Below are 25,397 nucleotides of genomic sequence, written 5' to 3'. Positions count from 1 at the left end.
ATACCCAAAACTTGGCTGCAACCTTTTATACCAGACAGTCCATCACCAGGAACTTGACTCCGATAATAGCAGAAGAAGGGGCTGTGTGTCTACATCAAGGACAACTGGTGCGGCGTGCAATGACTGTGGACAGCTATTTTTCCCAAGACATGGAGTATTTGACTATTACAGTAAATGCAGACCTCACGAGTTTACCATTGTCATGATAATGGCCTTATATGTACCGCCTGATGCTAACGCTAGCATAGCTATGGACGTGCTGCAAAAAGCAATAAGCAGCCAGCAGAGCTCTTAATCTGACACAGTGCACATCATTGCTGGGGACTTGAATCATGCTGACTTAAAGTCTGTATTCCCCAAATTTTACCAACATATTAAAAAGGGGTGCAAAGACACTGGACAAAGCCTATAGCAATATCCAAACAGGCTATAGAGCAATTCCTCTACCACATCTGGATCTGTGAGACCCTATGTCCATGTTGTTGATTCAAGCATACAACCCCATCAGGAGGAGAAGCCCCCCAGTGACAAAGATTGTAAAGACATTATATCAGCTGCAAGACTGCTTTGAGGACACAGAGTGGAGTGTGTTTGAACACCAAGACCTAGAGTAGCACACTTTATCCGTGCTCTCTTCTGTGTTGACAGCGTTACTGTAGACAAGCGTCTCTGGGCATACTCCAATTGGAAACCCTGGATGACTAAAGAGGTCCAGGTCCTGCTGAAGAACAGGACGTCGCCTTTATATCCGGTAACAAAGCACAATACAGCACAGCCAGGGCTAACCTGAAAAGAGGCCAAGGCAGCTTAGAGGGACAACAACACACAACAGGTGTGGCAGGGAGTCCAGCACCTAAGGAACCACAAGTCCTCCAACACCTCCATGGCTGTGGGTGACGCTGACACCATGCTCGCAGAGGAGTTAAACACCTTCTTTGCACGCTTTGAGGTGGACGAACCCAGGGCAGCTGAAGCTCGAACATCAAATTGCAGCAGCTCCAATCTCACCAACAGATCAACAGAGGACTCCATCGCCACAGCGCTCCATGCCACCATTTCTCATTTAGAAACACAATAGCGTTATGAAAAGTGCTATTTGATGACTTTAGCTCTGCGTTTAACACCATACTACTGGACAGACTGTGAGCAAAGTTGATGGACATTGGACTTCCTCCCACCTGCCGTTGGATCAGAGACTTTTTTTTTTCTCTCTGACTGAGTACAGAGAGTCAGACTGGGTCCCCATCTCTCCACAGCTGAGATTAAACACTGTTTTCCCACAAGGTTGTGTGCAGAGTCCTTTGCTGTACACCTTGTACACGTATGACTGCGTCAGTACCCACTCAGACAACGTCATCATTATGTGTGGTTTTCAAGCTGCACCATGGCACACAAGAAGACCAAAGACCATTGCTCACCCTTTGCCCTCATTAAAGAACCTCTACAGCACCAGCTGTCTCAGGAGGGCACACGACATCCTGAAGGACTGTACACATAAGTTGCGTTGATGAGCGTTTTAATTACACATGCTAGCATCAGGTGATGTAGGTGATTGTGTGCATTACCGTGACAATGTCGCTGTTGCTGCTGGTGTTCCTCAGGTGGTTGTGCAGCAGCTTGGTGGTCCCGTCCTGGAAGGTTTTGGGCAGAGCTCCTAGCAGCATGGTGAACTCTGGTGTGTTGAGCTCAAACAGGGCAATCAGCACCACCTGGGCCGCCTGCACACCCACACACAAAAAATGTCATTTGAAGATTTTTTTACAATTTTCTCCTGAAACCAACAACAAACAGTGGGTTAGCCTTAAATGCTGCCATGAGTTGATTTTATTACCTTCTACAACACACTACCCATGTTAAACAAATTATAACATTGTTTTCCTTACTACATTGAACAAATTGTTCCAGTTCAGTAAAGTATCAAGAGCTGGCACCTACTATTTTATGTAGCATATGTTTTATATAATGTTTAAAACAGCAGAATAACAAACATACAAATATACATGAAATACAAAGTTTGTGAAAACTGGGCAAAAGGTATTATCAAATTTAGTATCATAAACACAAGAGCCACACACGATTGAAATCTAAAATGTTACATGTTTCAAAGCATCTTTGATGAAGTAAACATGCAAAGTAAACAAGTCCACCTTCTAACACACTGCATCTGATGAACGTTTGAAAAAAAAAACTTTTGGGCACTGCCTCAGGAAAACGCTCATACAATGCCGTGTAGACTGTAGTGTAGACTGGGTCCTTTTGATGGACATAACCATACGCTGACTATAACCAACTATAGACATGACTAACATCAAATTAAAAAGTACGATTCAGGGTACAGTACTACTGTATATAAATGTATTTTTACATGCATCAAACACAGCCTCGGTAATAAACAAATATATAACACAATAACCAACAGCATGTTAGCTGCTAATGTTAAGATGCAACACATTTGAGACTGTTGCACTACGACACTTTATCCGAACCTAATAAATTAAGGCTCAAATGAAAGCTAAGATGTTAAGATTCGAACAAAAGCACGTGCACCAAAGCATGCTTGACAGTATAGATGGTAAGATGTGAGCCGACGAACGACAACGCTAAGCTAAATGCTAGGCGTATACTTTTATTTTCGTAACAAATTTTGATATCTAAAGTTCATTTTACTGGCAATTTCCTGTTATTCCTACGTCCTGAGAGATGCGTCAATCGGTCTGGCATCTACTAGCTTTCCCACAAACCCCTCCTCCAGGTTTTATGGTCCTGGCAAATGGCCATGATCACGGGCGGGGGTACTTAAGACAATTCTATGGGCCCACAGAGACCAGCTTAATTAATAACAACATTATTACCACTAATATATTACATATTACAAATTTATCTATAAAATAGTTATAAATAAAACTAAATTATTTCTGCCTCTCCAGTCATATTACACCCCTCCTACTGTTTACTGCAAGATTCCGTCTGTCCACCTGGATCCTATAGACCACATGTCGAGCTCCAACTCTCCCTGCTGATTACCTTGATCAGGTGTGTCAGTTGGCTTTTCCAGCTTGTCATTGACTGAACACACTCGGTCAAGGAAATCAGTAGAAGCTGGGGCAGGGAGAGGTGGAAAACCAGCAGGGCCCTTGTTGCCACTCACTCTCTGTGTGAGACATTTTCGCGGTCCACAAAGTACAAATCCATCACAAACGAAAAAAAAGAAGAAGAATTACAAGTAGTAGAACATACCGTTTCTCCTTCTTACTGCTGAAGTTAGCTTACAAAATAAATTTGACCAGAGCGGTAGGAGCGCTCAATCCAACTACTAACCAAGATCCAAGTATAAAGCTCTCACTCTGACAGGTTTACAGAATCAACGTTTTAACACTTTTCCTCCTCACCTGAAAGATATCACACTCTAAAGTTCTCAAGTTTTTCACTATTGAATGTGAAAGTACCACTGAATTCTGATACGCTGTCGTTAAAACAAATCTGTAGTCCTGCAGCTAGATTTGAACCTTGATAATACCAAGGTCACACTAACTAGCTGCACCAACAAGCTAACCCCGAGGTGGCCTCTCCTTGTGGAAAAATACTGACCATTTTATCGAGACACCTACCATATATTTAGTAAATATGTAAAAATAACCATTATTTGGGTACATTGATCACTTCTATTGCTATTTTAGGTGCTATAGTAGTGGAAAAAAAACTCAGACCTCATTTGACTGCTTGCATTAAAAAAATCATAAATTTGTCTTTGCCTTAAATTCACTGGAACCATCTTTTGCTGAGTTAATGTTTAATAATTGTGCTATGATTTTACAGAGGTCTGAAGCTGCTTAGGGACCTAGGGATTTTAGAGAGGTATTTATCCTGAAAGTGTATTTTTCTTTTACGCGGAGTTGGAAATTTTTCACTTGTGGTGTGTGCCAAATTCATAAACATTTCACCAGTAACACATACACTAGCTTTTACACCTCATATAACATCTCAACAAATGTCCCCTATACTGTATGACAGCAAATGCATTCAAATAGCCCTTGTAGTTGCAGAGATATACCCGTCTTTAACATGGCTATGCCATTTTCTGGACGACCCCCAGAAAATAAGCTTGGAGTGCCATGCAGAGCTCACAGAAAAAGAACAGTGGTTAGGTTAAAAGCAGTTACTGACAGACCTCAGCCACTGAAACAGTATCTAACGCCAAAAACAAACAATCCTGAGTTAGTGTTAAAAAGCAACTGTCTAGTGACCCCTGTTACTTTGAGGCTGACTGCTGTCAGTCTGACTGCACAGACTGACAGCAACTTCCAGACCTTGTCTGGACTGGATTAGATTACGCTGTTTACTTGGCTCATGCTGTTTGATGGCGATTGTACCTGCTTGCACCTCTCCTCCAGGCTGCCTTCTCCTGGCAGAGAGGCCACAGTGCTTGGTCTACCTGAGAAATCCTCCCCAGCCCAGTTATGAAGTGTCTGGGGGAGTAGGTTGATGACAAATAAAGATTGAGAAAAAAAAAGATGTAAAAAATAAAAACAAAAAAAATATAATAAGATGAAGAAACACTGAACTTACAAATGAAAAAGAATGAGAACTGAAGGAGGGAAGCTGTGTGAAAATAATGTTATTACTGTAACCTGCCCTCGTACCTTACGCACGTCAGAGCTCTTGGGCTCTGTGGTCCATGTGATGATGCGTGAGACGGCAAGGCGTGTTTCGCTTGAGTTGACAAAGTCAGCTGGGTCCATCTGACGGGCTAGAGCCTCAATGTAGCGCAATATGGCCACCTTCACTTTGAGGTTGGGCGTCTGTGTTTGATCCACGATGAAACGGATCAGGATATTGAATTGCAGCTCATATGAGAAAGACTCCCTAAAAAAGAAAACTGGTCAACTATGAAATGTACTTTTTGAAGTTTTTAATTGGAAAGGTAAAAATTGATTAGTAATCTACAATAAAATAGGAAATACCGTTATAAATATATATTTTTTTAATTCTTAATGGAGTGCTGCAGACCTGGTGACTTCCAGGGCCTTCTGGACTTTTGCCTGGACAGAGCCCAGTAGGTCAGCCCCCATTTTCTTCAGCAGCTGTGTAAGAAGGACAAAGAGCCAGTCCTGCAGATCATCTCGGTGTAGCGTGATGAAGTCCACCAGAGTTTCCAGGAACATACTAAAGACCTGAGGCAATGGTGAAGAGGTGAGAAGAAGGGAGAAAAAGGCAGTCAACTAGAAAAACAAGGGGAAAAAAGCAGTACTTTTCTATTCTAAACTGTGTCTACAGACTACTGATTAATTACAGCGTAGCTCATGAGCGACACATAGGTTGACAGTTGAAAAGGAGCAACTCGTTTGATCAGAAGTTGAGTAAACACTTACTCTCTGGTGTTTGTTGAGTCGACAGCAGTGAGGAGCATGCAACAAAAACACATCTGTTAGCAGTTAGTTCAGACACTATTTATTTTGACTACCAGTTGCAATAAATCCCAAATCTTGAACTAATTTATTTTACAAGCATAGATACGTCATATTATTTACACATTAAATCTTAGACCTTGGGTTTTTGAAGCTTTAAACCTTAATGACATTTATCCCCTTAAAACAAACAGCTACCGCTTCATCATATGACAGTGGTGTTAGTGTTAGTATAATCAGCCGTGTAAATCATGCTCTTTACTACAGTGGTAGCATCAGATCTCACCTTGCTGTGAGGGTCTGCAAACATCCTGGTGAAGATTTCGCAAAGCCTCTTCAGCTCCACGCGACTGTCCAAAAAAAAACAAAGAAACACATTCAATAAATGTGATTAACATGATTAATAATCTTATTAATAAGGTGGAATAATACAGAAGTAAATATTTGCTAAAATCTACTTTACTTTGTAATTTCAACCCGAAACTCAACATCCCAAAGGTTGATGCAAAGCAACAGTCAAAGGTCATATGTATTACGTGTGAGAATTTTCACAAAGGAGGTTGTTTTGCCTTCCTTTTTCACATCAAAAAAATGAGGGGATTGAACCCGCAACCTGGAAAACAGGAGTTCAATGCAGTAACCACTGTGCCAAACGGCCAGGTCCACAGTAATAAATGAAAATAATAATTATTAAAATTATTATTAGAGCACACCCAAATTTGAAAAAGTTGTGGTTACTTTCATAACAATCTACTAAATGTTCCTTTTGTTTTACATATTATTTATAATTAACATTTTGAATTAATAAACACTGCAGGCTAAGAGTAAAAAACAAAAATAGAATAAATCTAAAATCAGGTAAATATAAAATTCACAATATTTCACAGATCCAGCATCTTAGCCATTTCTCTGGTTTTATTTTGTTTCCTTCTGTTTAGTTCCTGTTTCACCTTAGTCCATCCTGCTTTGCCATCAGTCATGTCATCTATCAGCTGCTGTCAGTGAGTCATCTAGTATTGTATTTTAGCACCACTATTCATCCTAGTCATTTGCCAGAGTGTGAGTGTTCTTTTGCCTGCATTCCAGCGTTTATCTAGTAGCCTTATCCCTGCCATACAGTAAGTACAGAAAGTATACAGACCCCCTTAAATTTTTCATTCTTTGTTATATTGCAGTCATTTGCTAAAAACATTTAAGTTCATTTGTTCCTCAGTAATGTGCACACAGCATTCCATATTGACAGAAAAAAAATGTTGACATTCTTGCAGATTTTTTGAACAGGAAAATCTGAAAAATCACATAGTCATAAGTATTCAGACCCTTAGCTGTGACACACATATTTAACCCGGTGCTGTCCATTTCTTCCAGAAGGTTCTATACCTTTATTTGAAAACAACTGTGTTTGATTATACTGATTGAACTGGATTAGGAAATCCAGATACCTGTCTATATAAAACCCTACAACTCAAAATAACTAAATAGAAGGAACTGCCTGAAAACTTCAGAATTGTGGCAAGGTACAGATCTGGCCAAGTTTACCAAATCAATTGTGCTGCACTTAAGGTTCTTAGGAGCACAGTGGTCTCCATAATTTGTAAATGGAAGATGTTTGTAGATAGTCGTAGAAAGTCAACCATCACTGCAGCCCTCCACCAGTTGCACATTTATGGCAGAGTGGCCCATGAGAAGCCTCTACTCAGTGCAAAACATATAAAAGCCTGCATGGAGTTTGCTAAAAAACACCTGAAGGACTGCAAGATGGTAAGAAATAAGATTCTCTGGTCTGATGAGACCAAGATAGAACTTTTTGGGTTTAATTCTGTGTGTGGAGAAAACCAGGCACTGCTCATCACCTGTCCTATACAGTCCCAATAGTGAAGCATGGTGGTGGCAGCATCATACCTTAGACTGGGCCGAAGGTTTGCCTTCCAACAAGACAATAACCTTAAGCAAAAGGAGTGGCTTCACAAAAACTCTGTGACTGTTCTTGAATGGCTTAGCTAGAGCCCTGACTTAAACCCACTTGAGCATCTCTGGACAGACCTGAAAATTGCTGTCCACCCAAAATTTACCATCCAACCTGACAGAGAGGATCTGCAAAGAGGAATGGCAGAGAATCGCCAAATCCAGGTGTGAAAAACTGCATCATTCCCAAAAAGACTCATAGCTGTATCAGGCCAAAATGGTGCTTTTACTAAATACGGAGCTAAGGGTCTGAATACTTATGACAATGTGATTTTTCAGATTTTCTTTTGTATTCTTCTTCTTATTCTTCTTCGTATTCTTCTGTTCTTTTGTAAATCTGCAAAAATGTCAACAATTCTGTGTTTTTCTGTCAATATGGGGTGCTGTGTGTGGAAATGAACTTGAATGATTTTAGCAAATGGCTACAATATACTGAATACTTTCAGTACCCACTGTATACTCCCATAATTAACGGATTTGTTGACTTGCAATACGTTTACACTCACCTGAGCATTCTTTGGCTCTTGAGCAGGTTTTGCAGCCCCAGCAGTCCCTCTTTCCTCTCAGACCAGTTAGTGCTGGCACAGTGGTTAAGCACCTCTGCCATGTCCTCTGTCTGACGTTGAAAGTGTGGTGTCATGCCTCCATTACGAGAGCTGAATGAGCGCTCTGAGCAGGCGCTGGAGGCGTCACTGTTGGCGTCGTCATCAGAGTATATGCCCGGGGACTCAAAACGCCGCCTCACTGGCCTCCGCTGAATGTTAAACATAAGATTAAAGTTGTTAATAGCATTAACACATCACTATCAATCATACAGATACAATTTTCTGTATTCACAGCAGTTACTGTATGCAAAACTAAAAGAAAGAAAGGTTTAGTACCATGCAGCTACACAGGAAAGTCACATGCAAGTTCTGGTGATGCTGTATACTGCAGGATTAACAAGGTGATAAAATGCTGGATGAAAAGATCATTTCAGTATGTTGTCTTGATGAGGTTTTTATTTAAAGTTAGTAACAGCCAGTGCACCTACCCTACCTACTGAATGAGATATACACATGACACTGAATTTATTCAAGCTTTAGACTTATAGAAAAGTTTCTATGACTAAACAGACAAAACAGAAAATTAATGAATGGAACGAACTGCTAATATCTACACTTTCTTGATGCGATGCATTTGCATTTGGTACCACTTGTGCCACTTGGGCAATATAAAAGCCACATTTCAAGCCCATGCTCTCCATGCTCTGAGGCACATGTACCTTACTCCTCGAGTCTCCTAAGAGCTGAAATTTTTAAAGTCCAGAAGAAAAAAAACAAAGGAAATTACAGATCAAACTAAAAATGTACTTTTGATTTATTTTGATTATTTTCCATTAATTCTTACCAGAGCATCTGCAACAGCAGCCTCAACCTCTGTGCCTGTGTTGAGGATTCTCATAGCATTCACAGAGGCTGAGATCCGAGCCTGATGGGACAGCCGATCTGAAAGAGAAGAGGTCAGACATGTTTATGAACACATTAAGACCAATACTTCCATGACTTCTGAAATTAATTGTTTTAAAATATTAGCTTTATTATTGTTGTAAAGAATGACTAAATTAATTGATACAAGTTGGAGTGACTTGTGTCTGTGTTTTCGTCTATGTCAGATGAGATTCAATTATTTAGGCATGGTTTTAAAATAAAATGTTTTGTAATTTTCTTTTTGACCTTTATTAAATGTTCTCTATAAAAATAAAATCAGTCTGCTGGAACAATGCTAAAGAGCAACATCCAAATAAATGCAGGTCACAACAAGGGCAATAAAAAAGCAGCAAAGTGCCAAAGAAAATGTCAAAAAATGTACTGTAAAATTATACATTTTTCACAATTCAAAATCAAGTCATCTGTCAGGAGCTGTATAACTGCAAACAATGGGCTGTTTGGTATCGACCCCTTGTAGTTTAACATGGCAGCTGGCAGGCTCTATCTGACTGACCAACCATCACTTTGGACAATTACTGTAGACTTTATTTGTAGTAGTAAGTATAATTGACGTCCATGACAGCTGACTTTAGCCATGCACACAAAAGCCTCAACAAAGAAAAAGGCATGAATGAAAAAAACACAGACAGAAGGGTTTAGTTTAATGGGCTAACTAGGAAAAACCTCACTGATCACCTGAGGCGCACTCTGCAGAGGACAGGGCGCTGGTTGAACGGGAGTGAGAGTGAGAGCGAGTGGCTGGAGGACGACAAAGTTAGAGCACAACAGAAAATACTGAAGACATTACAGTATGTATTCTTAATTATCTCATGGATGTGTTTTACAGTGCCATAAAATGAACCCAATTTAAATATCATTATCTAAATCTCCACATGATATTTTCACGGGGGCACTCTTCAATACCATACTCACCCAGGGGGGAGAAACCCCTGGCAGGGCTAGTGTCACGGCTGCTCTCGCGACTGGTTTCGCGGCTGCAGCCCTGACTTATGCTGGGTCGAGGAATTCGACTCCGAGCTAAAGACGCGAGGCACAGATAAACAGACACAGAAGCGTAGGAGGAGAGTTTAGGTTGTAGCACGCCCAGCTAGGCAGTGACACACTCAAAGCTCTGCAGCGATGGTTAGTTAGGCAGGACACAAAGAAGAAAAAGGCTTGCAGGTTTGGTAGTAGTAAGAGGAAACAATAGGAACCAGGACTGTTGCCGTCTTGTAGAGGATGCAAATTTATACCCAAATTACTTTCGCATAACTTGCTTTTCTAGTGCCCTGGGATAGATTTCCTTTTTGCTTTATTTCTTAATTTTGAAAAGGGTCATACTGTAACATGTAAAAAATTGAAAACACAGCTGGCCCTTTGAAGACTGTTATACTACGCTAAAATCAATTTTGACGTCTTTCCTCATAGGTTAACTTGTTCCTCACCTGTGCCTGATCTGTTAGGGCTGGTCTCTCGGCTGCAACCATGGCTGCGGTGGCCCTGTGGCCGACTCTTGTCACTCAGCCCGGTGCTGTTGGGAGCAGCGGCAGTTCCCATCATCCGCCTTGGAGCCCTGGCGTAAGTTGAACTTAGCAATCGTCCAGGAGAACCTGATCTACTGCCGGCTGAAACAATATTAGTTTTTAAAATAATATATAAATTAAGCAGATGTTTGGGTTGTTTTTCTGTTTTGTATTAGGTCATATTTGTTGCTTTCCTATAACTATGCACACATATAATTCCACATTTTGTCCAATAGATTTTCCTTTGAAAAATTATTATAACATTGTTACATTGACGCAGTAGAAACTCACGTTGAGACTGTGAGACAACTTTTCCTCGACTCCGACTGCGGTTGTCTGTCACAGCTGGACTATTTCCTGAACATGACTTCCTTGTTCGTACTCGACCTGGAGGTGAAGACAGGCAACAAAAAGAAGACAGAAAAAGACACTTCAAGACTTGTCAGAACACTGTTGTTCATTTAAACAGTCATAATTCCTGTCATGCAGAAACAGGGTGAATAGCTGAAACAAGGAAGGGAAACATGACAGAATATGAAGTATACATACTGTAAAGAAATAGAAAAAAGGTCCCTCGAAAATTTCACCAAAACAAAACTACTGTAATGTGTTTTTTTACTTATAGCCTTCAGAAAATACAACATAGGACAGAAAACACCTTTGTTATATTGCGCATATTGGTCTCTAAAGCAATTCCAGTACATACAAAAACATGACAATTCTCAAAAAAGGATTCACCAGGTAGAAGAAAAAATTGTTTTATGTTAACAGCCACTTACACTTCAAGACAAATGGGAAACCTGTGTGGGCTGTGAGGCTGTGGAAATGTTAAGCTTCACAACAAGTTAAGTTGAAGAGAATGTGGATGTAACAACTTGAGAACATTGGCCCAAAAAGCTGAAGTGATGATAGAGCAAGAACACAATTCATCTCCCCACCATAGCGGAGATACTGCCTCAAATAATAGGGATATAATTTAGACAAACCTTTGAAATGGAGATATATAAAAGAAAGCAATCCACACAGCCTTCTGTGTGTTAAATTTTGCACCTATACATTGGAGGTGAGAATCCAACCAAAAGGTTTCTCACTCACCTTGTTATAGACACACATACATATTTTTTCTCCAATATAGGGGAAAATGTACAGGATACCATGCGTCGGCAGTCCATGCATTTACATTTCCACCACATATAACCAATAGGGATGGAGGAAACAGACAGACTGGAGGACATAGGAGGCATGTAGGCAATCATACCCCTGTTTGCATACACATGGAGCTTACCATCTGCTATAACAGACCACGAGCCGCCTGATAGAAGGGTGAGTTCAGGAAAGACAACAGGGTTTATTGGTTAAGAGTAGAATGTGTTTGAAAAGCTAATCAAGACTGTGTCATCTGTGTATCCTAGCAGAGATGGTTATTATATAATTAAAGACAAATTGACTGAAATAGATATTCTACACGGAGGAATATTCTCTGAGATGTATATCTTTGATTTAACGAGATTTACATGAAAAGCTATGAGATAAATTTAGATCAAGCTAAAATTACTGATAGGTCTGCACTAATATGTTAAGAATAAATGTAGAAGGGATATATATTTTAAGTCCACATAAATATTGTGACCACACGTATTTGTTTACATAGCCCAGTCAGAAATTAGTTAATGTAATATGACAGATCTTACCCAGAGAAGCATAAGATCCAGGAGGAAGCGCTGAGGCTGAGCTGAAAGCTGTTGATGGTGACACAACAGAGGGCACGGCAAACATCCGTGAGCGCGCTGTCGCTGCGGTTGCGGCATTGATGTCCACATTGCTGCGAGAGCGTTGGAGGGAACCCGGAGTGGAGGCTGTAGCTGGTGTCTTGGAGTTATGAGTGGCTTTGGCTGCAATAGCAAGTACAGCAGCTGTTCAACAGTTTAAGCTTTTTAAATGTGTGTATGGTCAAGGTCATATTACAGGAGATTTATTATACTATTTATGTAAAAAGTTAAATGTAACAAAGGCTCTTTCTAGCACTAGACCTATTCATTTACAGCATGCTGTCTGTGAATACGAGTGCAACATCTGTTCTTACATTTTGTGCTGCTTCCAGTGGTGCATTTTACAGACAGTGGCCGACTGATGAGACAAAGAATAAAAGACAACGTGTGGTTACCAACTATAAATAAAATAATGAGACATTACACAAACGTCAAAAGTCAAATAAATACTTGAGACGTGCCCAAATACTGCAAATAAAATGTCTGAAACACTGATCATTAAGCTTCAACACACTATAAACACTCAGTTTATTATTGTACCTGCCATCCACCTGATATCTGATACCTGAGATCTCAAAACCTTCAAGATCTCTTTTGTAAAGATTTATGTATTTGCTGTTCCAAGGGCGTTACAAACAAGTTATTGATCCAATAAATCATCAATCAATCATCAATCTTCTTCAGTTTTGTGTGAAGCTGAAGAAGTCTAGTGCCCTGAAGACATTGGGACATTAGATCTGTTTTTCCCAGAACGCTTCATAGTTTTTTACTTTGTGATCCTTCATTCTTCGTTGCTTGGATATTTGGTTTAGTTTTTCTAAGGGTCACAAAAGTTTATGGTATTAAACTACTCTGGTTTAAGTCTACGTTCTTGGATCCACTCACACTGACGCCACACTAACATCATGTTTCCACCACCAGATAGTGGTAACGTGACACAGCTGTTGTGTGTTTTTCATTTTTGCATAATTATTAATCTTAACCTGATTAATGGCTTTGTCGCAGTGATAATACATACTAATTACTAGGCGCCATTATATTGATTCCACTATAATGTCATAATTCATTCTGTGCCTTATCATATTCCATGTAAACCAATTAACAATTCATCGGACAGAAAAGGAAGGAGCAAACGTCTCACTTTAAACTCTCTTGAGAAGAAGATGAGGAGCGATCAGAAGCTGGCAGCGACATCAGACTGTCTCCACTCTTCAAGTGAGCTTGCAAAGCTTTCTGGTACGATGACTCCAGGCCCTGGAATAACTGCTCTGCCTCCCGACTGAAGTGGCCATGGAAACCCCAGTAACACCTGCAACAGCATGTCAAAGAGCCATAACAGGTCATTAACATTTAAAAAAAATTATTTATTATTTTAGTGTAATGCACTAGAACGGGAACTTACTTTCTGGCCACAGAGCGAGCCTCTGCATCTGCATCATGAATTCCTTTCTTTATAGTCTCCATTAAAACTGATCCATATCTACAGGGGTTAAGACAAATAGAAGAAACTGTAATTTTTTATCTCACAGTGATGTGTGTAATAGCAGAGGAAGATACACAAGTCACACCCAATATCAAACATTTAACAAACATTTAGAAATGTGAAGAGAGTCTATGATTTTGAATAAAAAATCTGCCACTGACGCTCTGTTATTACAAACTCATGGCTGGTCAATTACAGAGTGAAAGGAGGCAATGGGCAGTATTAGCTACACCACTGCCTGTTCAACCTGCTACTTGCACTGTACTCTGGAATTATTAGTCATTATTAGTTATTAGTCATCTTTCTTACTTCCTACATGAAGCAGCATTTAGTCACACAACCAAACAATAAATAAACTAAATTATAAATATTTTAGGAAAATTTTGTATACTTGACAGAATTGTCTTTCATACATATTCCTTACTCACTGACAAGTCTTCAGTCATCTAGCTGAGCACAGTTTGTAATATGTAGAATCACACATGGATTGACTGACTGATGAGAACCAGAGAGCTTCCTGGGTATGGAGGGGTTTCTCCCTTGTGGCAGGATGAAGCAGTGGGATGGAAACAGAATACGCCTTTGAGAGGCAGAAAGAGTCCCCCCCCCGACATTGCCAGGAGAAACTGCTGACCTAGACCTTGTGTCTTGTCAAGTCAGCATGTAGTGCTTTAAGCCACTCACAAGCTACTGCTGGTAGCACTGTCACTTTATAATTGTTCTACAGAGGTTTATGTAATATGATGCTATTACAACAACTAATTCTAACTCTGACTTGTATATCTAATTATTAATATATAATTCATTCATACTTACACATTATAATAGCACCTTCTATTGTATTATTTCTAATAGTGATCTTGAAAGTCTACTTTTCTGCATCTGATTTTCTTTTTATAAATTTCTTTCTTACTTTTCCAGAGAATTTGTCTGCCACTCCTGTAGCTGCAAATCTAGGAACTCAAAGCAACGTCTGCAAAGAAGAGAAAGAAAATTTGATAACACACAAACAAAACATCTATACTCTATATATCTATACATATCTTCTATTTCTAATTATTTTAGGGGTTGTGAAGCTGCAGAGAAGCACCATCAAATCTAAAATACATTGTATGACCATATCAATATTAAATAACATTTAAGAATGAATATAACACAAACACACTGAATACATATTGTATTATTACAATGGAAAAAAATAAATAATAAAATAAATAATAAAGATTAAAACAAAATACAGAATACCAATAACAAAAAACTTTAATATTTAGATTAAATGAAAAAATAAATAAAACTGTATTTGTGTGGCTCACCTTCTGACAGCCACAGATTTGGAGGTACAGTTGCTGGTGATGATGGGGATGAGACGTGGGTAGTGGGTGTGCTGCAAAATGCATGATACTGGTTTTAAATGTGGGAACCGACATTTTAAATAACCCCATACAACAGAAATGTATAAACTTACAAAGCCATTTCATCTATGTTTTTCAACCCAGTGCTTTTTGTTCACATGAAACATGATTTGCAGAAATGAATCTTTTTTGTAAAAATCTGGTTTTAGAAAAGTAATTGGAAATCAATTTGATCTTTCCTTGAAAACATGTTATGTCCCTGTTCATGACTGCATGAATTTAGAAGTGAAATCTTTTTTACCTATCTGGCTTTCAGTATCACTGATCCTCACCATAACTGCATGTATAAGTATTTTAACCACACAAATCCTTTACATACTCTGAGGATGAGCCGTATAGCTGCCACACCGGAAGTGGCCATGACTTTGGCACTGTTGGAAACCAGATTGAGGAGGGTTGGCATGATGGCCTCTGCTGTGTGGTCAAACCGGCTGCCAAGCACTGACGATAGGTGACTGGAATGGAATAGTGTGTAGAAGTGAGTATAAGGTGCTAGAGGAGAGTAATACAGTGTGGTATTTCTTAGTTTTTCATGCAGTAGCAGCAGATTTTTGTGGCCTCACCCCAGAGTGATGCAGGCCTCTCTCACCACCTGAGAGCGGAGGTCCTTGGCAGACAGTTTGAAAGCTGGCTCTATGACACGCAGCTGCTGCAAAAACCCGTCAAACTCAGCTGCACCGGCCAGGAGCAGTGAACGCACCTTTTTAAGCTGGAAGAACACGGCAAAACAGGAAACAACAATGCCTAAATACGTCTTTGCTACTACATGCTGAGTTGACAGAAATGTAAGGATTTCTTACAGCTGCCACTCTGAGCTCCCAGTCCTTCTTCTCATCTGATAGCACATCTCGAATTTTGGTCAAGGCCTCATCCACCTCCCTGTTAGAGTAGATCTGTAAAAGGAGAAATGAAAGGACAGATGAGAGGGAAACTCAACCAAAGAATGTTTTCATAAATATAATAAAAATAAGGAACATAAAAGAGCAAACCTGCACTTTGGGAACATCCTCAAAGGCCTGGATAAAGTCCTCCTCATCCACAGCTCCAGCACCAGACCCGTCTCTCCCTACAGACAACAGCATGAATTTAAAGCCAGACAAATGCTTATAAATGCATAAAGGATGGTAAATGATTCTCTTATTTGTATTAGATTAGATTAGATAAAATTAAACTTTATTGTTATTACAATTAGTGATATAAGCAGTAAGTGCAGGAGAAAAAAAATGGATGATACAAATGGGTAGTTAATATCAACTATAGACAATGTGTTGTTTATAATAGATGAACATAGATTAGCGTATATATGCCGTTGCTATAGTAATCAGGAATATGCAAATAGATATGGACTATATACACAATACAGACAGAGTTTTCTTTATTTTCATGACTATGAATATTGTATATTCACAGTGAGGGCATCAAAACTATGAATTAACACATGTGGAGTTAAATACATAACAAAAAAGTGTGAAACAACTAAAAATATGTCATATTCTAGGTTCTTTAAAGTCACCTTTTGCTTTGATTACTGCTTTGCACACTCTTGGTCTTGGTCTAAAGTTTGGTCTGTACTGTATGCAGTAAATGTTGCTATTAGCTATAATCAAAAATTTATAAATAGATAAAGATGTATATTTGTTCCTACAATAATCGTCAAAATGCAAGGAGATATAAATATGATATACAGTTGCAATTTCCTATAACCTGGAATCGACACTTTTACATAAAAAGGTGACACTTTTACATAAAAAGGTGTCTTTTACATAAAGAGGTGTCTAATATGACATTCAGACAGTGTTTGAAGTAAATGTTTCAATTATATCTTTGATGTGTAATGATAACAGTCAGTGCCAAAAAGAGTGTGGTGATTGTTGTGAAGATGATGTCAGTTGTAGATCAGACTCTGACCTGTAGACTTGGCGCTGGCGGTCGAGCCAGGACGTCGAAACGAACCCATGCTCACCGTCTTCCTTCCAGACAGTGAGGCTCCTTTGGACAAAGATGTGGATTGGCCGCCATCCACTGAGTCATCGTCCTCAAAGTTTTTATCTAAAGTAGGAAGAAGAAAGCACAAAAGACCATCAGAATGCTCTAGTCACATGACTAAACAAAGACAATGCCACTGCTGAGAACCCTGGCAATACACAACAGATAGGCGGGCTCTGGCATTTTAGCATTTTTAAGATTTAGCTGGTGGTCAATTGACACTGACCCAATGATCACAGCACACATTCCCACAACCCCATAACAGGCTAACAAGCACTTAGGAGCACTTAGGACAACAAACTGTAGAATGAAGGTGAATTAAAAAAAACAAGGCATCAGCTTCAATTTGAGGTTGAAATGCATATTTACAGTTTACAACCACCTTCAATATCACAGCCCTTATATGATATAGCCTCTGTTTTGATGCTGTTGTGTGAGTAGGGGACATATTTACAGGTTGGTCTGCTGAACATCTGAAAAAAAAAAGCCACATATAAATTTCTCCCCTCTCCTGAGTGCCCTCAGCACATGACTCTGCCTGGCTAGCAATCAATCGTCTTTCATTATTTAAGGTTGACACACACACATGCGCACAAGTATACACACCGAGCAGCAGTGCACTTTTGTCACATATTATTACGTATAATACAACAGGATTTTGTATGAGCTGTATGTGTATGTGAATAACAACAACTTCTCAAATCGGCTCAAGTTAAACAACTTAGATCAAGACAATAAGCCAGGGCAGATAATAGCAGCTGTTTCATGTCTCTGTGCTAAGAAAAGCTAATGAGTTGCTGGCTTTATATTTTCATGTTTTCATATGAGACATGTGGTAGTATTGATTTTCTCATCTACATTATTATTAATTATTACATTTATTATTGTTATTACCTTTTTACAAGTAAGGGGACTGAAAACAGTTACTGATGAAAATAATGTGGAGTGAGCACAAAAGGACAAAATACAGGAGAATTTGGGAGAACTTCCTCCAGCCCATTTCTCTTTCCTGTCAAAAACTAGCAGCAGGAATAAAGAGCATTCATAAGTTTAACATTTGTAACAAATCAAAAAGCAAGTTGTGACCATGCAGCAGAAAGGAGAAGAAAAATAGCTGCACATTGGTGAAGCAGCAAAATCAGTCTTATAAAAGGTTTCAGTGTCTAAAGGGAAAGGGCAGACATTTAATGTAAGGACGAAGTACAGTATACGGGATGTGCCCTTCAGCAAAATAAAAAGCTACATGCATAAATACTGCTGCAATCCTTACAACCACAGATGTTGTGCATCAATTTCTCAAGCTGTCTTTTTTTCTCATCTGTAAATAAATCATAAAGTAAGGTAAAAAGACAATGGATTTCCCTTTAACTCTCCAGCACACAGACCGACTCTGTCCTATTTCTGAAGCTTTGTGACATTAACTTTACTCAGAGAAAGACAATAGGACTACGTCCCATCCTGTGTAATATACACACACACACAACAATTCAGCTGAGTGCAGGCCAGAAAATAACCCTATAGTGTTTACACTTTAGACGATGCCTCTTACACACAGTCACACCAGCCAGACCATAACCATCCTTTCTCCCGTCAACTCCATTCATAATTGATTAGAAGCTAGCAAGCTTCATTCAGTCCCTCTTTGCTTTTAAAGGAAGCAGCAGCAGCAGCTTACAAGAGCAGATCCGCCTGCAGACTAGTTTCCTCAGCATGCTGGCAGACAAACAGACAGTCAGGTGATCCTTTGGTCCTCTGTGGCCATCACATCTTTTTACACAGCTGAGCCTTCACCCTCACAGGACACAAAACACGTGCTTTAGTAAGGTCTTTCTACCTGCCTCTACTTTAGAGGACACACACAGACAAGCCCACGACGAAGAAAATGAAGAGAAGTGATGATAAAAAGCAGGAGGAAGAGGACAGAGAAGTGTGAACCAATGAGAGGAGAAGGGAGGGATCATTGACAGAACAAACCCTAGAGTTCCGCATGGGGGTGGAGCTGGTGGGTGGAGTTAGAGATGAGGGACAGACAGGGTATCAGAATTACTTACAAAACCCAGAGGAGATCCTCTGTTACTGTCACTGTCATCTGTCAGAGTGTGCAGCAGTTTGAGTTCATTTTTCCTCACAGCATGGTCATGAAATGTAACAAAACTTTGTTCAGTTCATTGTGATACGAGCCACATTCATAAAAAAACATGTTGTAAGCAGTTGTTTGTACTTTTAATAGACAAACAATGTTCCCTAAAAGAAGCCGTCATGTGCCTAAGTCACCTGCTATGTATGCAGGTCATGCAGAGTCCATCTCGCTTCTAAGCATATTAATCACCAGCTTATATGATCAGAAATCTCAGTAAGGCTTTTAATAGTGTCTCGGCTAATAAGACATTCAAACATTTGTGCTTGTAAAATAACCTGTCAAGTTCAGAGAAACATCAGTCCCAGGGATGCGAGCCAAAACTATATGGCTGATGATGGTGCAGCTTTACTGCACACAATGTGAGACTGCTTTTTCTCCATACAGTAGATCATAAGTTAAATTAACTGACTCTTTTAAATCATCAACATCACAAATAGTCCCAAGCTACTGTACATTGACAGTTTCACAAAGTCTTTGGAAGCTCATATACAGAGTCTGACAGATGAACTTATCAAAGCAAATTGACAAAATAAACAGTGAGAGGTGAGACATTAATGATCGCAGCTTAAGTTTACAACATTTTCTCTCATAAGAAGCATTTTTTACAAACCTTTTGCTAAGAATGGTAGACATTAAATCACAACTTTAGTGGAAGCTATGAAAATAAGATGATTTATACCAGGCCAATAATGCACTTCCAACTGCTTTTGCTGTTTAAACCCTACACTACTTTAATTTATTAAGTAACTACTGAAAAAATGTATCTGTTTGCGTATTTCTAGCACAGGTCAATCTTAATTTCTTTGGAAAGAAAATGTTTCCTTTTATGTCGTCTGTAGTGTTACGTGTCAATAGTTTAATAAGACAATATTAATGATGTAAAGCTGTATAAACTGAGCTCAAACGCAGCTAGCCTAAATTAAAGACAGGTGTACGCTGCGTTTTAAGTGGTCCTCCTAGTCTGCAGTGGAGAGAGACTAGCTGCTGTGTACTGCATTCTCTTTCTGTCTCTGTATACTTTTCATTATTTAAAAGGTTTCCAACAGTGCAACCTAAGTCCTGCTAGAAGCGAGTAGCAGGCGTCATCACTCAACACCCCCTGCACCTCCTGAAGTGGGGTGATACACACAGTCAGGTCAATATTTATCTAACCCCAGCGCTGGACTTAAGCAGTTCATCACCAGAAAAATATGATACTAAAACATAACAGAAAACAAGACTTGTGTTTATAGTTCATTTACAGAGTTATAGTAGGACAAAATAATTCAAACATCCACCTAACAATTCTTTCCAGAGGTTGCAGCAACATTGAAATACCTTAGAATTGTATTTGGACTTAGATAGTTTGTTGTTTGTTTGTTTAAAAAGGTTTGGCTCAAAATACCCAACAGTTACAAAACAGATACAATTACAATAGTCTACTTATGATCTAAAACATTTTAAGCAAAAGCCACTGTTTCTATATAATGACTGGAGAACCATATTTAATATTAACATATCTAAGAGACTCAGTCACCACACCCAGCCTCTTCTTCGCTTTTTCCTAGTCTTCTATGGGAGCAAACTAACTACCTAGATGTCTCTACTTATCCTGTTAGCCTCAACAGGTACAAAGCAGAAAGACAAGCAAAATGCAGAAACATCCAGGTTTTAGAAACAATCAATTCTCCTAATACAACTTGACTCACTTGACATTAGTTATTGTCCATTTAATTTTAAAGTTACTGTCAAAATAAAACCACAATAGTAATATTACAGGCACAGCTGAACCACCGTTACCTAAGTATTCAGTTCCTAGTTATGTATTCCTTAGCATGAGATCCCAACAAATCATAATTTAAAAATATCAATACCTGCTAGTATGTGTTGAATCTTCCTGACAGCAAGATGATGCCTTCACTTGTGGATCAACTGGAGAAAAAAAACTATCCTGACTCTAGCTCAGAGTCGATGCACTGCTGCCTGACTCCTCCTCTCCTCCACCTCTTGTGACTTTGGAGACAACAGTTGACAGCACTGCTACACAATAAAAGCCCGTTGACTGCCAGAGTGCATGGCCTCAACTGGTCCTTTTTTAGTTTCTTATGTGTGCTTCACTCTCATTATAAACCTTTCTCTCATTTTCAGGTCACTGTGATCCTTCCCACCAAGTTCAGTTTACACAATCCTATCCATTACAGTTATGTTATTTTCAGCTGAAACTAAAGCAGTTTTCATTCCCCTTTAAACCAAAAAAATTGTCACTTTACTAAGGTGAAGCAGCTGGAAACTCCTCAGCACACAGAGTACAAAGAAACAAGCTCAGGTTGCCTTCTGGCTAAAAGACATCAAACACAACCCTTTGCATAGGGTGGAAACCAAGAACTTTCATAGCCATCAAAAATTCATAACCAACAATGAGTGAGAGCACTCTATGTATAACTGACAAATCTCTGTTTTAGCAGATTTTAAAATAAATAAAACAGCATGTTTTAGTATAAAGACTTAATGCAGTTTGGATGAAACATCAATTGTTTGTTTCCTGAAAATCTTGACGACCTCTTTACACTGTCACAAATGCCTGCCAAAAAAGAGAATATACATTCTGCACAATCTTTGTATGCAGTACTGGTTCTGTCTTTTTTAATTCTCAATTACCCCTCTATAATTCATTAAAAGAGACATAGTTCAACAACAACAGCTCACAATCAAGAATGGGGGAAATAACAACCAAATTAGAGGGAGTATTGCCCTAGTAAAGACCTATATATGTACACATATGGTGGTACAAGCTGCATATAAGTAAACTAAGCAGACACAGAAACAAACAGTGGTCTACCAGAATCATCAAGCTGTGATGAAGCATTACTTAGTCTGCAAAGAAGGGAACAGAAAATGAGAGCTTACCTGACACAGGCGACAGGATCATGTTTCCCAACCTTTGAACTTCATCAAATTTGCTGAAGATGACGTTTAACCTGAACAGAGGTAGCAGATCATTCAAATCAGCTGGTGATGTTATGGTAAAAAATACAGCATTCATAGCAGAAATATGCATATATATAGGCTACTTAGGGGTGGGCAATAAGGCTGCAAAATTATATTTGATATTTCAAGGAACTCTGAAATAATGATATGTATGTAAGATAGAAGTTAAAAAACAACATTTTATTCATGATTGCAGCTCACAGACAGAAGTGTTTATTAGTGCAAACAGAACAAAGGGCATTTCCATCCTTGTCCTTCAGTGAAATAGTGTCACTGATGACAGACAATCTGTCTTGAGGCTAAATCCACAGTAAATAAACATTTAACACAGCAGCACTTTAGTTTATGAATAACTAAAATAACTTTAGGAATGACATCAATGAATGACGGCTGGTTTGATAGCAGTTAGTTATACCTTAGTTGCACCTTGACTGTAATTCGTTGCTATCTAATCAACATATCACAATATGAACCTTTTTATCATGTAGAAATGAATACTGGTCATGGGCAGTATGATATGGCACACCCCTAGGCTGTCCTACGACAAATCTATCTAGATCAGTAAAATATGCTAACTCTGCAGCTAATATAAAAAGCCAAATAAAATTCAAAACAACTTTTGTTGCCTGTGAAACTTTGTCTGAGAACATCTGAACACACCGTGACTGAGGCAGGCCCTTCTTTCCCAGGTCCATTCTCACTCGTTCTCCAACATGCCGGTAGATCTCCACAAGGCAGTTCATGGCTCCATCACGTACCTATACGGAAAACAGTTACAGATAAATACTCACTGATAATGATGTTGCAGCTAGTGCTTCGCTATGGAGCAGGGGTCAATGAGCAGTTACTTTTTTACCCTGCAGAAAGTTGTCAATTTTGTTGTACTTGTTACAATGACAATAACGACTATCTCTAAATACAGTAGGATTCTCTTAAAAACAGTCAACTTAGCACTTTATTAGAATCAAATGATTATTTTTTTTCCTATAAGGGGTACGATACGTTTCTGGTCCCTGTTTCCTACCTTGTTAAATGATTGTTGTTTAAGGGAAAGTGTCTTCACATATATTAATCAATGATTCATTATATATATATATTCAGTTAATATGTATATGCATGCATGATCACTGTGATAATAATGGCCTGTATCACATAGACCAGTGCTTCAGTGCAACTAATGTATTTTTGGTTTTAGGAAGGGAAATTGATGGGCATGGCTTCCTGACACCAGAAGGAAGTGTGATTTCAGTGATGATAGAGCTCTGCAGCTTGTCAGTGGACAGCAAATTGCTGAGCTGATTAAGGGGATCAAGGGGCTGGGAGTTAAGAGAGCAGGATCTGTCTCTAAGGACACAGCACTGATCCCTGCTCATGTGTGTTATAACAGTAATTTTTTTAAAGAAAAATTCAAAGTTTAGAAAAACAAACAAGGAAAAGCGTCAAACGTCAACTGTAATGTTTGCTTTTGTCCAGCAGAGGGCAGCCAAGAACCAATAAAACTGCTGCATTCTGTTTTACAATTTTTAAATAAATGTCTTTCCAGTTTGACTGGCAAGCACACATCCTGATCTCATTAGCTCATACCTGACTTGTGGGATCTCCAAGGAGGCTGCAGATGTGAGGAACAATTTTACTGAGTGTCAGGCTCTGAGATCCAAAACTGAAAAAGAAAAATACATGATGCTGATTTCAGCGCAAACCTGTCTATTTAACTGTCCCTAAATCAAGTGAAAATTATTTAGTGCTGAAACAAAAACATTTTACTTGTTCGCAGCCATTTGGCAGTATTCATATTGTAAAAAGTTGAAACATAAGAATAAATGCATTGGTCTATGTAAGATTAACAAAAAAATCAATTTTAGTAACATTATTATACTTTAGAAATAAGAGGCTAATAACAATCACAGTGCCAATTTTAGCAACCAGAACCTCTGCTACAGTTATTTTTGTCCTAAATGTGATTATTGTACAAACATGTGCAAAAACTACATAGACGATTTTATACACAAGGAACTTTTAGTTGTATATCCCACACTACAGGAAATATCCTGTTTTGCCCTTCTTGTGTGACCTATCTACAGGAACATAGAATAACATTTTGAGGGCTGGTTTAAGTTTTCCAGAACAAAAAGAAGACAGGATAAGTGATATTTTGTGACACAATTGCTTGATTATTAACTATGACAACAAATGACAACACACTGACATTTGGTGCAAATAAATTATTTCATCATCAACACATATATTGTGGAATTATTTGGCTTGAGATGTTACATTCACTTACACATTTAAGGTTGAGATGAGGCAGAGGCAGAGTCCTTCCCTGGTCTTGTTGTTTTTATGTTTGAAGCCTCCCATCATTCGCTCCCACATGTACTTAAACGACAAATTTAAAAACAATGTCGCTTTTACATTCAGTCAAATATTGAAGGATGTTGATTGATGTTACTGTGGTAAGGAATTTTGTGTTTTTGGCATTTAGCTTAAGATAATAATTTCGACACTACTACCACATATAAATAGAAAATCTAAAAATATTGTGCTAGGTGTAGTTGTGTAGGAAGTACACTGAAATAATGTAAATTGCTTCTCTGGTATTTAAATATACAGTGGCTTTGTTTTACGTGACACACAGTGGAGTTATCTGAAACCCTGGCTTTCTTTTTATGATGTTGCTTTTCATACAGTATGATGCGGCTACACACTACTAGAGAGGTCACAACTCTTTCTGTGGTTCACCAAACAAACCCATCCAGGTCTGTTGAGAAACAATACCACTGGTTTCAGTACCAGTACCAATATCCAGATATGTGCCTGTTGATAAGCACCTGAGGGTTTGCAGCCTGGTCCATAATCTTTAGCAGAAGTGCTTGGTCTTGTTCTCGAACTTGGTCCCTGGCATCTCCCATTCGATCTATGAGGCTAGGCAGAACTGAACAGGAATACAGAATAGAAAGTCACAGAAAGTTCATAGAAAAACTAAAATGTTTACTAGAATAAAAAAGAGTAGTGTATAAAATGAATAAAGTGAAACAACCTACCGGTTCCAACCTGTGTCCTGAATCTCTCCTGCAGTCTGTTAACCAAAGCTGACAGAATATCCATCCCCAGTAATACCACCTATTACATGATGTGTAACAAACAAAAAACAAGCAAAGATAAAGATAGAATGGGTTAAAGTCATTCAAAACCCATGATAGAAAAAATAATTGAGTCAATATAAGCTACAATTGTCAAAATAACTAGAGATTTTGAATGTGGCCTGCAAAGCATTATGG

At 38.8% G+C, this 25,397-nt stretch overlaps 1 protein-coding gene across 21 annotated transcripts in view; it reads right to left on the bottom strand.

The window, feature by feature from the left end:
* The window catches only part of LOC114845472 (CLIP-associating protein 1-A-like), a 35,481-nt gene that overhangs the window by 6,517 nt on the left and 3,567 nt on the right, over nucleotides 1-25,397 (bottom strand). For 3 of the 21 annotated variants that reach the window (XM_055506395.1, XM_055506394.1, XM_055506408.1), the window contains exons 3-32: nucleotides 25,161-25,239; nucleotides 24,948-25,051; nucleotides 24,404-24,495; nucleotides 23,704-23,779; nucleotides 22,780-22,877; nucleotides 22,039-22,109; nucleotides 16,935-17,075; nucleotides 16,016-16,092; nucleotides 15,827-15,919; nucleotides 15,590-15,735; nucleotides 15,346-15,481; nucleotides 14,928-14,998; nucleotides 14,528-14,587; nucleotides 13,534-13,611; nucleotides 13,273-13,440; nucleotides 12,446-12,489; nucleotides 12,054-12,254; nucleotides 11,648-11,674; nucleotides 10,654-10,749; nucleotides 10,285-10,464; nucleotides 9,773-9,877; nucleotides 9,536-9,598; nucleotides 8,760-8,857; nucleotides 8,635-8,658; nucleotides 7,877-8,124; nucleotides 5,692-5,755; nucleotides 5,008-5,171; nucleotides 4,641-4,863; nucleotides 4,371-4,466; nucleotides 1,566-1,718 (exon numbers count right to left, since the gene is read on the bottom strand). In XM_055506395.1, coding sequence (XP_055362370.1) covers nucleotides 1,566-1,718; nucleotides 4,371-4,466; nucleotides 4,641-4,863; nucleotides 5,008-5,171; nucleotides 5,692-5,755; nucleotides 7,877-8,124; nucleotides 8,635-8,658; nucleotides 8,760-8,857; nucleotides 9,536-9,598; nucleotides 9,773-9,877; nucleotides 10,285-10,464; nucleotides 10,654-10,749; nucleotides 11,648-11,674; nucleotides 12,054-12,254; nucleotides 12,446-12,489; nucleotides 13,273-13,440; nucleotides 13,534-13,611; nucleotides 14,528-14,587; nucleotides 14,928-14,998; nucleotides 15,346-15,481; nucleotides 15,590-15,735; nucleotides 15,827-15,919; nucleotides 16,016-16,092; nucleotides 16,935-17,075; nucleotides 22,039-22,109; nucleotides 22,780-22,877; nucleotides 23,704-23,779; nucleotides 24,404-24,495; nucleotides 24,948-25,051; nucleotides 25,161-25,239 — 3,276 coding nt within the window. Of the gene's footprint in view, nucleotides 1-1,565; nucleotides 1,719-4,370; nucleotides 4,467-4,640; nucleotides 4,864-5,007; nucleotides 5,172-5,691; nucleotides 5,756-7,876; nucleotides 8,125-8,634; nucleotides 8,659-8,759; nucleotides 8,858-9,535; nucleotides 9,599-9,772; nucleotides 9,878-10,284; nucleotides 10,465-10,653; nucleotides 10,750-11,647; nucleotides 11,675-12,053; nucleotides 12,255-12,445; nucleotides 12,490-13,272; nucleotides 13,441-13,533; nucleotides 13,612-14,527; nucleotides 14,588-14,927; nucleotides 14,999-15,345; nucleotides 15,482-15,589; nucleotides 15,736-15,826; nucleotides 15,920-16,015; nucleotides 16,093-16,934; nucleotides 17,076-18,687; nucleotides 19,103-21,005; nucleotides 21,559-22,038; nucleotides 22,110-22,779; nucleotides 22,878-23,703; nucleotides 23,780-24,403; nucleotides 24,496-24,947; nucleotides 25,052-25,160; nucleotides 25,240-25,397 lie in introns of those variants that run through there. The other 18 variants (XM_055506399.1, XM_055506423.1, XM_055506436.1 and 15 more) reach the window with 16 other exon arrangements.

Source organism: Betta splendens, chromosome 2 (genome assembly GCF_900634795.4).
Source record: "Betta splendens chromosome 2, fBetSpl5.4, whole genome shotgun sequence".
In the NCBI taxonomy this organism is placed as follows: domain Eukaryota; kingdom Metazoa; phylum Chordata; class Actinopteri; order Anabantiformes; family Osphronemidae; genus Betta; species Betta splendens.
Note: the sequence above shows the minus strand (reverse complement) of the source record. Positions and strands in the feature narration are given on the sequence as shown.